The 13,844-nt window shown below is 40.5% G+C and overlaps 1 protein-coding gene across 5 annotated transcripts in view; it reads right to left on the bottom strand.

Moving 5' to 3' along the window:
• The window catches only part of SH3KBP1 (SH3 domain containing kinase binding protein 1), a 359,726-nt gene that overhangs the window by 16,856 nt on the left and 329,026 nt on the right, over nucleotides 1–13,844 (bottom strand). For all 5 annotated transcript variants that reach the window (XM_019529214.1, XM_019529212.1, XM_019529213.1 and 2 more), the window contains one exon: nucleotides 10,467–10,552. In XM_019529214.1, coding sequence (XP_019384759.1) covers nucleotides 10,467–10,552 — 86 coding nt within the window. The remainder of the gene's footprint in view (nucleotides 1–10,466; nucleotides 10,553–13,844) is intronic.

The following is a 13,844-nucleotide window of genomic DNA, read 5'->3' as shown; positions in this document are numbered from 1 at the left end:
GTGGGCAGTGGGGTTCCACAGGGCTCAGTCCTCAGGCCTGTGCTGTTCAACAGCTTCATCAGTGATTTGGATGAGGGGGTAAAAAGCACCCTGTTCAAATTTGCTGATGACACTAAGAGGAGGTTAGATGAACACCTTGCTGGGGTCATCTGACCCCAGTACTCTTTCCTGCCATGGCAGGGGGTCAGACTAGATGATCTGTTCAGGTCCCTTCTGACCCTAGAAACTATGAAACTATAAGTAAAAAGGATGTTATCAGCTTTAAAATAAAAAACAGATGAGGGAGAAGAAAACACATGTACAACCGTTTGGGATACCACCCTGGGAGTGATGTTTTTTTCCACAAACATACAGACAGACCACTAAACTATTTTTCAATTACTGATTTAGCAAAAAGTAAGTTTTTGATTTTGTAGGGTTTTTCATTTTTTCTTTTGGCCCCTGGACTAAGCCATTTGGTGCTTTGAAGAAAAAACATACCACAATCAGTATTTTGAACATGTTAACAAGCTGTTTTTCATTTTAAAAAAGCTATGCTAGTTTCAGAATAAATTAGATAAAAGTTCTATTCAATTAATTAAAAAAGAATAATGCCATAGATGCTGATTTAGCATGTTTCGCTCCATAATCATAAGGAATCTCTGGAGGTCATTAAGGCCAACTCTCTATTTAAGTAAGGATCATCTCTTTGTCAAGAGTAAGCCATCCCAAACAAATGTCTGTTTAATTTGCAATAAAAAATTTCCAGTGATAGAGACTCCTGCACCATGTCTATGTAATCTATTCAGTGTTTAACCATGACAAAATTCTTCCTAACAGGCAATCTGAATTACTTTTGTTGCACTATTCATCTCAGCTTGCACAGGTATAGACAGAATAGCTGGTCACCATTCTCTTTTGGATGGCCCTTTAGAATGTTAATTATCCCTTTTCCAGGCTAACCAATCCCAATGATATCAGCCTTTCCTCATGTTATGCTGTCTAAACCTCCATTCATTTTTCTTGTTCTCCTTTGGCTTCTTTAAAATTGTCCACATCTTTCTTGTAGTGTGGTACCCCAAACTGGACACCGCATTATAGGTGAGGCTTCACCAATGCTGAATAACTTTCTATGACTTAGATATGGCATTCCTGTAATGCATCTCCATATGTGATTAGCTTTTCCTTCAAAACTTATTATACTACTAATTTGTATTCAGCTTGTGGTTGTCTATCATGCTCAGGTCCTTTTCTGCAGCCTAGTTATTTGTTTACCAATTTGTACCTGTACGTTTGATTATTCCAGTTTAAGCACTAGACTTTTATATTTTCCTTATTACATTTCATCCAATCTATTTCAGACCGTTTCCCAAATTTCTAAATGCTAATTCTCCTATCCAACCCAGCCTGGCATCCTCTTCAAATTTACTGAGTCCATCCTGCAAGTCATTAATGAAGCTGTTGAACATCACTGTACCCAGGACAGACCCATGGGGGCTTCCACTTCCACTTCTCTCAGTTAGGGATTGAGCTGTCTGTGACTACTCTCTGCACATGCTTATACAACCACTTATGCGCCCACCCCATGATAGTTTTATTTAAATTCTATTTCCCTAGCAAATTTATGTGACTATCATGGAAAACGGGGTCATAACTCTTGGTAAAGCCAAGTATGTTATATCCTTTGCTTTCCCCCCATCCACAAAACTTATCACCTTATTATACACAGAAATTAAATTGGTCATGCATGACTAGCTCTTGACAAATCCATACTACTTGTACCTTATCACCAGGGATCCTTGTTTTTTCTGATAAAAAAATCCCTAATTTTTGGATTAAAAAAAAGTAATCAAAAATCCACATTTTTCTACAGTTAAAATGAAATACGACTAAATAGATAGGGGGGGAGTGTGTGTGTGTGTGTGTATATATATAGCAGTGTTTCATTTTAATCATGGAAAAAATGTGGATTTGGGGTTACCTTTTTTAATCCAAAAATTGGGGATTTTTTTTAAAATCAGAGAAAACCAGAATCCCTGCTTCTCACCTTATTATTGTGTAGGTACTTAGAAAGAGATCCTTTGATTATGTACTCCAGTACTTTTCTGGGTATCAAAGTTAGGCTACTAATTCTCGAAGCATAATATTTGCTCTTTTCCAGTCTTCTGAGACCTCACCTGACTTCTGTGAGTCTGCAACGACAGTAGCCAAAAGCTCTTACAATTACCTCAGCCCATTTCTTGAGCACTCCAGGGGTGTGAGACACTTACTGCGGAGTTGACTAATTAACTACACACGCAGTGCTATTAAGCCAGAGTAAACTAATTAAATCTGCCATAGGACAGTATTGCCCAAACACAAGTATTATCCTAGAGTTATTTACTCCAACAGTGTACTAGTCTAGAGTTATTTACATCTGGACGGTGGCCGGGGCTGGCTGGGGCAAGACAGTGCTACAGTGAAGAGGTTGCCTGCCATCTAGACCTGCACTGTAGCATCCTTGTGCTCTAGCTAGCCTCTCTGCAGCACACTGAGCAGGGGAGCAGACCTGGGCTGGCATGCTGAACCCCCCCTTCTTCCCCCCAGCCTTCAGCCAGCTGGGGCTGCACAGCCCTGGCTCAATGTGCTGTGGTCCTGGGCGCACGTGCAAAAAATTTGGCACACATGGAGAACGGTTTTAAGTGTCTGTTTTGATGTATTTTCCTATCCTTGTACAGCAAGAGAATTAATTTACTTTCTAGACCATAATTATATCCCTAATCACAATTTCTTCAATTCAAGGACACTTACAAGGGCAATTCTGGTTAGTTAAAGTAACATATTATAGCTTTCTACACCTGTGTAATTCTGTCAGTTCTGGCCGCTTTGCATTGCTGTATTAAAATAAATAGGTATGATGGTGTGTTAGTGGATGCAGGTGGACTTCTCTTCGCTATTATTCTCATCTTGCCCTTGGGATCTTCTGTTCCAGTGGCAGCCAACTTTTTTGGTAGGCATGCCACAAATTAGCCTTGTACCTTCTCCAAGGACTGCTCTCATACCCCTCCCTGCAAGATCTGTGCTCTGCTTTCTATTCCTTGTCCCATCTGCTGCTCTGCTTTTTGATGCCTGCCATATTTGCTGCTGTGCTGTCTCCCTCCTCCCCAATCTGCCACGTGCCACACAGAAGCTGGCCATGCCACTTGTGGCATGCAGGCCACAGGTTGTCCACCCCTGTTCTATTCAGTGGGGTCCTTCCTATGTTTTCCACGTTTTACAACTGAGGAAACAAGTTGGCCTGGGTATTGCCTGAAATGACAAAACAAGGCAATGGCTCATTCAGGATTTAAACATAGAACCACCCATTTCATAGTAATTTTGTGCAGTGTTCTCCGAGTTTTTCTATTGTGTAGGCCAAATCTTATTGGAGAAATAATTCTCATAACCCCCTAATCCATTGTTCAGAAGCACACTAATGATCTCCCATCCTACATATGAGTTACAGCAGCACTGTGGCAGCTACAGCTATTGCTTATGAGGAAATGCAAAGTAAAGAGTTTTAAGAGTACGTTTTTTCCATCTTCCAATATAACTTAGCATCTGGAAAAAAAGCTAGCATCGTGCTCTCCATTATATACTAATTCGGGCTCCTCAGAGGAGATTCCAATGATCACTGATTTACTTATTCCTCAACTCAGGAAGAATTGCTTTTAAAAAGTGTGCTCCCATCCATTAACTTATAAAATCTCTCTCAAACTGCAGGCCAGTTCTACGCTTCAAGCAAGTATCAGTGTACTTAGATATCTTTTGGGAATTTTAGGGATATAGTTGAGTATCTTTTCACAAAAAAATAAAGGGTACCACAAGCCAGTATAAATAGTGGAACAGATGTGTCCCCTTCACTCCCATACATGACATGTCTGTGCAGCTCCTTCTCTGCTGGTAAGCATTAGGGGTGTACCAATAAAAAAATTTTGGGCCAATACCAATTATTAACCAGCCATATCAACTAATACCAATCCAATTACTGATATGCAGCCCAGCAGCTTGGAGAGCAGCTTCTGGCTAGTAAGTCTGTTGGGGAGGAAGTGATAGGGGGAGGAGGGAAGGGGTATGTGGGGTCTAGATTGAGGCACCCACGATGAGGGAGGGAGGCTGGGGCCAGCACTGCACAGCTGGGGCTGGGTGTGGGACAGAGCTGCTGCTCGTCTGAGAGGTGGAGGGGGGCAGGGTGGCTCCTGCTGCTGTGCATTCCCCCTGAAGAAGCAGGGGGTGCATGTGCTCCTTGCATCTATGCATGGGGTGAAAGCAGGCTGCCCACCGCACGCTCAGGGCTAGAAGCTGTGCCATCCTCTTCCCAGTGGGGGTCTGGGCCCAGGCTATGCTCTGGCCAGGCTGTGGTGGGGTGAGTGGCACTGGTGCTGGGATGGGGAGCTACAGGAGGGGTACTGCCACCCCCCCCATTTGCTGTAGCCCCCCTCGCCCACCCTGAGCACAGCCCCAGCCCAGACCCTCCCACCAGGAAGAGGCTGGCGTAGCCTCTGGCCCTGAGTGCACAGCAGGCAACCTGCCTTTACCCCACACACAGATCATGCTCCCCATGCCTCTGTAGGACATGTGGCAGTAAGAGCCACCCTGTCCCCACATCCCTTGAATGAACCACGGCTCTCCCTGGCTATGCAGGCCCTGCCCCTGCCCTATCCCCACTCCCTCCCTCACCATGGGGACCTCTACCTCCCCCTCCCATCCCCTTCCCACTCTCCTGCTCCTTCCCCCTATAGATTCACCAGCCTGATGCTGCTCTTCAAGCTGCCAGGCTGCGCTCCTGGCACATACGTGGCATTTATCGGCAACATTATCAGCCACACAAAAAGGTGATTGCTGCTAATGTCAATTTTCCTTTTGTGAGTGCTGATACGGTATGGACTGATATACTGGTGCACCTCTAGTAAGCATAGAAAGACTACTTTACTGGGTGAACTGTGTGAATCTATTTTACATATTATTATATTAATTTTCTGGCAAACTTATTTAAATTATTTAGTTCAGAGCTGCTTGACTTTCAATATCATATAGTAAGTCCTTAGGTGACTTAGAAGCATAAGTATATTAAAAGTCAACAGGTACTTTTGAAAATCCTACACTGTATATATCTTCTTTCCACCTAAAGAACATTCTGGAGATGTTTTTAAATGGTTTTCCTGCTATTACAACTCCAGATTTTATGATAACACCATTTGTGTATAAAGACTTCATAAGAAAATATACATTATTGACAGTGGGCACATAAAAGGTATATATCAGATAAACCTATGAAACTCCATATGGAGTTGTCTAAGCATACTGCAATTATTTTTTTTTGTTTCAACATAATAGTGCAACAATTTTCATTACAATGAAACATTTTCAGTCAACTAAATACAGTATCCACTTACTATTAAAAATATCTATCGTAGCTAACTACACAATAGGAGTTCCACATAATGTTCATGTCTGTCATTCATTGTCAACTAATATCAGGACAGAATAGAGATGAAAAAAAGCCTTACCCTCATCAAGTGAAGAAGAGTTACCCATGGTAAAGAGATGTAAATAGGAAAAGCTTGATGAAATATGAGTGGAAAGGAAAAGAAAGGCATCACTACAAATGGGAAAAAAAGAAAACAAAACAAGAAGTGAGGAGGAAAGGGGAACTGTTTTTTTATGTTGTTCTGTAAATCTAAGTAAAATCACATAATTTGAAGGGCAGATTTCTTCACCGCATTTTATTATGGCTATCTGTAGGAGGAAGTGAGGGCAAACAAAAGGGTGGTAATAACTGTGAACGTAAATCCTCCACGTGTAATGATAATTAAATTAAAAAGACAGGCATAAAATTATACTTATACTCCATCAAACAGTATCTCAAATTTCATTATAATTGGTGATAAGCAATTCAAATTTGCATGCTCTATGGTCCTGTTTTCACTAATAAATTACACCAAGCTGAAATGCAATCCCAACAAGTTACAATGATTATAACTCTGCAGTCTGTATGTGTGTTCAACATCATGTCAACAGGTCTCAAAAGTTATATGCTAATAAAGCCAAAGGCCATTCAGTCTTTGGCATCCAATTAAAAACTATTATATTGTACAACATTAACTGAATTCAGTATTTTATATAATAATAACTTGACCAACCTCAAGCAATACAAACTCAGGCATATTTGTAGAATTTTTTGAGGGTTTTTTGATCATAAAATGCTGTTGTGTTTAAACCCAAACTTTTTAAGGACGTGTACCAGTTTCAACAAAAGTTGGGAAAGGTTTCACAAATCCAGCATCAAAACAAGGAAAACAGACAGAAACACCATTCCTCCCTAGACAGGATAGTATGAGGGCACTCATCTGGGATATAGGAGGCCAAGGTTCAGTGCAGGAACTGAACATGCATCTTCCTGATCACAAATGAATGTCCTGACCACAACATAGGTGGTCTCTTCTCCCACCTAACCCCTTCCTTCATCTTTTTAAAAGATCTAAAGGTCTTGGGTTTCACTTTGATGTGGAACTTTTAGAAATTTAAAAAAAACCCCGCAAGTAAAAAATGATTACCCCAAGCTCTAGCACTTGTCTTTTTTGACACTCTTCTGACACTCTTGTTCCTTTGTGTGCTTACACTTAATCAGGAAGGATCATACTTTAATGCAGAACAAGAGACTCTTACTGAAAGACAAGGCAGCCCTGATGCAAATTAAGTAGGTTTAAGGATGATCAGAGGCCAGTGCTGTAGCCTTACCTCTAGCACTGAACAGTAACATGAGACAGAGCCCAGATGATTTACAGTTGGCTGCTGCTGCAAGGAGCTCTCATTGCCCGAGAGTGGTTTAGATTAAGCTATCGTATGAGTGGAGTATAACCCACTAGTGAGGGTTATGTTGAAACAGGATGGGGGGGTTGAGTTGTGACAAAGATCATTTGGATTTTCTGCCCTTCAGAGGTTGCTTTATTAAACAGCTGCTGGTTCTGTTTACATTATTACCCACAACATGGTAACCTACCATAGGTCATATTTAGGGAGCCATTGAAATCATGACTTCCTGGAAATCATGAAATGCAGCACTGCCCATGAAATCAGGCAATAACAGCAAAATCCATGAAACCCCTCCCCCCAACTTATGCAAAATAAAATGCTTGCTCCCCAGAGGGAGCCAGCAGTTCTCAAGGTGCAGTCTAGCGGTGCAGCCCCCTGGGGAGGGAAGAAGAGGTTGGCCATATGAAGGGGAGCCCAAGATGGTTACCTCCCCTACCCTCACTGCTGATTGGCTGAGAGGTTGCCTGTTGTGCAGCCCCACCACTCTCCACCAGCTGGTGTGAGGGCAGGGCCACATGACAGACAGATTATGTAGCTAATCAGCAGTGAGGAGCAGGGTCACTGGTGGGAGGGGCATCACAATCAGCCTGTGAAAATAGTGGCCAGCCCCATGATCTTCCCACAAAATTGGTCAGCCACCTCCTTAAGTTAAGCAGACCCCTAGTCATGCCGCTGGGAAGAGAATGGTGCCTAAATTCAACCCTTTCCATTGGAGATAAGGGGAATGGTGGGGCTGTGGTCTGTCCTCCCCTTAAAGTACATCAGTATAGATAATAAAGGACGCAGACAGATGTGCAGCTCCCCACTGTAAGTGAGAACGCTTTGCAGGAAGCGCAGTGTTGCAATGAACCCCTGGAACAAACAGAAGTTCACTGTTAGTTCCAGGGGAAAGGGGAATCTAGCTGCTGGCTGGGAGCCTGCAGCTGGTTTCCCTTTATAATTGTACCTCCTCTCTCCCAGCCCGTCCCTGTTTCAGAATGGGAGGGGGGATGGGAGCAGAGGGAACTTGTTCTAGGGACTCCCCAGACAGTGCTGGAAGCTGGGGTGGGTGAATTGGAGACCCTCCACCATGGGGGGACACCAATACAATAGCCCTACTCTCTGGCAGGGGCTGAAAACCCCCCAGACTGAACTCCCTCCACTCCTTTTACCCCTCCCATTCTGAAAACAGCTCAAGGCTGGCAGGCAGGGCAGACAGAAGTTACAGAAGATGCTCTGTTTTGAGATACCTTCATCTGACCCCTCATACAATAAGGGTTCAGATTTTCCCCCAATTGGCCATATCTGAAGCTGTTTGTAGCTATGACTTGTGTTTGGTCACAGCTATAGACTGCATTCTGTGGCCAGATGAGGCAAAAATTGTCACTTCTGTCTGCAACCAAAGTTAAGGCTATTTTGCAACAGTCATAACCACGGATCATGGTTTTCTTTAATTAAAAAAAAAGTCGCTAATTAAAATGAAACACCGCTATATGGCATTTCATTTTAATCATGGAATACTCTGGATTTTGGGTTACTTATTTTAATTCAAAAATTGGGGATTTATTTATCAGACAAAACCAGGATCCCAGGTCATAACCTTACACATGTTCCAATTTAACCTGTAAGTGCTTTAAAATTCATCTCAATCCACTTTTTGCTAATAATTTCTTGTTACCTGAAAAAATTAATGGACTGATTGCCCCCTTCTCAAAAAATGAATATAACAGCAGCAGGCTATGGCACACTCTGGGCTCCTAATCCCTTTCCATCATTCAGGACAGCCATTCACTATTATGTAGTTCTAGCCAATACCATTTTAAGTCACCATATAATTTTGTCTTCTCCTTCTTAGCTGTGTATTTCCTTAACAACCTTTTCAACAAGGGGTCATCAAAACCACTTAGAAATCCAAGATAAATATTATCACCAGGTCAATTCTTGCTCCCATATTATAATCTTAAAATAAAACAAAACAGCAATAACAAAAAACACCTCTAACTGGCTAGAAAGGCATCATCTGCCCTTGTAGATGTCATGCTGGTTTGACCCTATCATGTTATACTTGTCTAAGTGTACATGCTATTCTATCCTTGGACTTAGTTTGTTTTCATCACTAAAGATACTTTAAGTTCAGCATTTAAAATCTTGTGCAATACAGTGCAAAAATGGTTTACTTGGGGGGCAGGGGCTTTTTGTTGACTTTACCAGTTTGTTTCCATTTTTGCAACAACAACAAAAAAAATCAAATCTGGAAAAGAACAAATATTGTTCTGAATCAAAATTACTAGCAAGCTCTTATCAAATAGCACTAAGTGCATTCAGTGCTAGATATAAAAATTTACAGAGCAACATACTATTATATTATGTATGAAACCATAAACTGTTGCCAGTACACACAGGCCTAGTGGCTGTGAAGTACATTTATACAAAGGAATAAATACATTAAATCCCAAAATGATTCCATTTCCATATTCTGTTGGCGTTAATAACAAATTATTCAGAAAATATAATAATGTACAGCCATAAACCAGTTTGTACAATATAGCTGTAATTTCTAATATTGCTGCTTGCCCTCCAGAAATCTGCAGAAAATACTGTATATTCTTAGCTAAAATAAAGCAGACTGACAGCAAGAAATTCCAAAAGCACACTTGATTATTGAGACCAATAATAAAGTTCACTTCCATAAAGTTAACCAAAATAATTTTATGCTTCTTTTTTATATATTAAATTCACATTTTACATATGTATTTTAAAGTTTCACTTTTAAGTCTGAAGAAATGGCAGATTGGTTCTTGGAAGTACAACATTTCACCATAATGTGTTAATATGAGTGGTTCTAGGAAGAAACCACAACTTAAAAAAAAAAATGCATGCTACCAATGAAATGTAGAAATGCTTACATTCAGGACAACGTTTCTGCCTCTTACAAAAACATGATTGCTGCTTCACAGTTGTTACTGAACTGAGCGACAGAAACAGATGTCATTGGAATACTTCCACTTACAAGTGACACTGGCCCTGGGTTTGCTTACAGAAATGTGATAAACTATAACACCTCACTTTCTGAAGGCCACTTACAACAACCACAACCTCAGCGCACATCTCTTAAGGATTTCAAACTCAGGAATGGAAATGAAAAGAAAAGTAATTTTCTTTTACTCCTGTCAAGGTGATTCCACGATTAAACTGTAAGTGTTTCAGGGACACCAATTGTTACTTTAAATGCAGTACAGTTCTTTGCTAACTTTAAAAATTAAACAGATGCTTGCAATAATGTTTTTTTTTAAAATTTAATCAGTCTCTCTTCCCTTACATTTGCAAATACAAGCCTTTAAAACATTAAAAATATCAAATGTACTAAACATACACCTTAGAAAACACAGCAGACTGATTATTTGGCCTAGCTAACTGCTTCAGGCTTCTAACAGCACAGCCTACTTCCCATTCAAAATATCCAATAGTTTGATAATTCTCTTTTCTACTTTCTTTAAAAGACTAAGCAAAAAATGTGTTTAACTTTTTGTTTAAAATTCATTATGAACCCATTATTCTGTTCTTTCTGGAGCACAGCAAAACCGTGAGACCACAAATATTTCTACCACCATTTTGTCAGAAGAAATATAAAAAACATAACATAACTGTTAAATTATAAAAGCACCAGAACTTACCAATATCACTGCTTCTTTCTGAGGAGTCCTTCTCAAGGGTGTTGGATACTGTACTGCCCACAAGTTCTACTTTTTGACTATCACTCCTACAGTGAGAAAAAAAAGAGGAGATATTTATTAGAGATCACGTATGGGTTAGAGGCTATAGACTGTTAGCTTGAAATTAATATAAAGAAGGGCAGAGTGTTCCCCATTTTGGGTGCCACAGAACAACCTGTCAGAGAGAGTCGTCTTTAGTAAGTAGACATGCTGTGTGGATTAACCTTATCTCATTTCTCTTCAACACCTGTCAAAAAGGCTATTTTAGACACAGCAGTATCCCTAAATAATTCCTCATATGTTCCCTGATTTTAGATTTTCTTCATGATAAGAAGTTAAGGTTTATCCTTCAGAAACTTATCCATAATACAATTGTTTCTACCTAATTATCAATGCAGGGATATAGATGTGATAGTGATGGGTAAAACTGTTGATAAAACGTAGATAAGAGAGACCAACATTTCAAGCTAAGGTAATGGGGTCCAGTAACTCTCAGTACTATTCATAAAGTCATCTGCTTCATCATGATGAGTGTCCTGCACTAGAAAAGAATTTTCTTACCCAGTAGTGATGTCTTTAGACTATGAAATTCCTTCCAGAGTTTCAAAAAAGTCACATAGCCTGGGATAGTTTATTTGACAGAGAAAAGAGAATAATTATTTGTAAGAGGGAGACTGCAATTTTAAGGGAAGCAGAGATTAAGCCATGAGTAATTCTTCCTTCCTTTTAAGCAAAAGCTTCTATACAATGATAGGCTTAGTTTATCAAAACAAAATGACTAACCGGGCAGAATAAAATTAAATCAAATGTAAGAATATACTTTAAAATTTCACAGGTCTGTAAATCTACTAAGAAATTTCAAGAGACCCATAGTTCACTTAAATCAGTGTTTCTTAACCTTTCTAGGCTTCATAGATTTGACCCATTCCTCAGAAAATATCAGCTCTTAATTTTCACTCTTTTTTGACTACAGAAAAATAACAAGAGCAAATTCTTCTGTTGCATAGAACCCAGAACAACCACAACAGATCAAAAAGTTTAACACCATGGATATATGAAAACTACGGGTTTATCTTGTGAATCAAATCACACCTAACAGTGCGTACTCCACAGCATCCCTGAAAAGATCTCAAGACATCCCAGGGTGCCATGGCACCCTTGTTGAGAATCACTGACTTAAATGGATTGATCTATGGATTACTGTATCTATACAGCACTATGCACATTTTCCCTATATATGGGTAAAATGTACCAAATATGTAACAGTCCCTGCAACAAGCAGCCTAGACATTCAGTATGTTGCTTGAAAGAGTGGCATTAGCCATTCATAAATTGAAATACAGCATAAAATACTAGGGTGTTTATAGGTGTGCTCTGGGAGGTGGGAGGAGAGGAGTGCTTTAATTAGCACAGCTCCAAGACCTGTGTATCATGTGTATCAGTGTCCCTGTGCTGAAAAATGGCGACGGGGTGCTTTGAACTAAAGCTCATCAAATGATGCTAGTACATGTGATACTGATACACATGACGCTGGAGTCTGCTCCAATGCACCGTAACATGTGGAGGGAGCAGTCTCCCTCCACATGTATATGAGCTGCTAAAGACAGCATTTGCTCTTTGTTTTTCATTTGTAGATGCAACTTTTCTGCTTTTGTTGGTATAATCTGGTGAAAGATGGCTTGAAATTTATCTAATGATGCCAGATTTATAAGTACGAAGGTGGTACTATCTATTAGAAAATGAATGGACATTATTTCAGACTACAAATAGTGTAATGGATAAGTCTGAGTTGCTTTGCTAAAAACTGGGAAAAAGTTATAGAAAAATTAGACACACCCACAGATTACATTACTGTAGGTTAATGAGAACTGGAAAATGAGTTCCTGCTATAAAATATTAAATTGGCAGGAAGTTTCTAAAAGACAAGAAAACAGGAGAAATCACAAGAATCCTGGCACACTTTTAGTAAAATGTGATAAATGTGGGCATTCAAAATGAGCAGCTTGATCAGTAAAGGTCCTTTATTTTTCTAAAATTGTTGGAAGAAATATATAACAAAATTGCAATGTCTTAGTTGGCATAGCCACCAAGTGGCCTACACTGTACTTCCCTGGAACTTTTTTTCACGTATATGCTTACTAACAAAGAAACAACATTTCCTGGAAGCGTTCTGAAGAGGGAATACTTAATGTTTGGGATAAGGTGGTAAAGTATTGTGATTATAGGGCTGAAAGTTACTGTGACTGAATTTGGTGTCATTGCCCTAATCCAGGAGAAAAGTCTTTATGAATGCTAGATGCCCTACAGAATTTCCCATCTGTGAATAGCCAGGCAAAGGCTGGAGGAGAAGTTACCATAGAGCTGCTCATGCCAGATTGTGCGTAGTGATTTTATGCAACTTACACAGCCTTCAGATTTTCCTTCAAAAATTAATACCAACCATTTGTCAGTGTAAATCAGGGTAAAACTTTGCAGTCTCAGCACAGTTAGGCCTGGCCTACACTAGAGAACTTAAACCACTGGTAACAGGTATAATCAAATAAAAACACTGTGTATTCATATTGACTATGCTGTCTTGGGAAGAAGTTGGTTACAGTTTTCATCTACATACATACTAGTTGCAGAGCTATGTTGGAACCTATTCCAGTCTCCCAAATCCTAACCTGTGACCACGAGGGGGGAAAAAAACCCCAGTTACTGAAACTCCTAAGATGTAAGGTGCACACAACAGTACAAAGAGGCAGCAACAACTGAAATATCAGGGGAACGTGTTACAAATCTACAGGAGCCTTCTCTGCCCAGCTCTGCACCCAATCTGAAGCATTTCTGCAGTTCTGTTTCAGTCTACTATTCCAATTGGTCTCATGCTCACAGATTTTGGTATAAGATACCATAAGGGCCTTTCAAAATATTTAGCAGCTGATTAAAAAAGGGAGGAAGGAGGACCCAGGAAACTATAAGCCAGTTAGTCTTACCTTGGTCCTGGGGAAGCTTTTTAAGACAGAGAATTATCCTGACGCATATCCGCAAGGGGCCAGCAGGGAAGATTATGCTTAGGGGCAACCAACACGGGTTCATCAGAGGCAGGTCCTGTCAAACTAACTTGGTGGCCTTCTACGACCAGGTAACCAAATCCTTAGGACACAGGTGTAGCAGTGGATGGAGACTGTGGTGTCCATACCTACACAGTCAGATGGGTCACTAGTTGGCTGGAGGCCCGCACCCAAAGAGTGGTGGTGGAAGGGTCCTATTCGACCTGGAGGGATGTGGGCAGGGGGGTCCCCCAGGGCTCGGGCCCGCACTGTTCAACATCTTCATCAGTGACTTGGACAAGGGGGT

The sequence above is a fragment of the Crocodylus porosus genome, unplaced genomic scaffold (genome assembly GCF_001723895.1).
Source record: "Crocodylus porosus isolate Cpor-Errol unplaced genomic scaffold, CroPor_comp1, whole genome shotgun sequence".
Lineage (NCBI taxonomy): Eukaryota > Metazoa > Chordata > Crocodylia > Crocodylidae > Crocodylus > Crocodylus porosus.
This window is presented reverse-complemented; position numbering and strand designations above follow the sequence as displayed.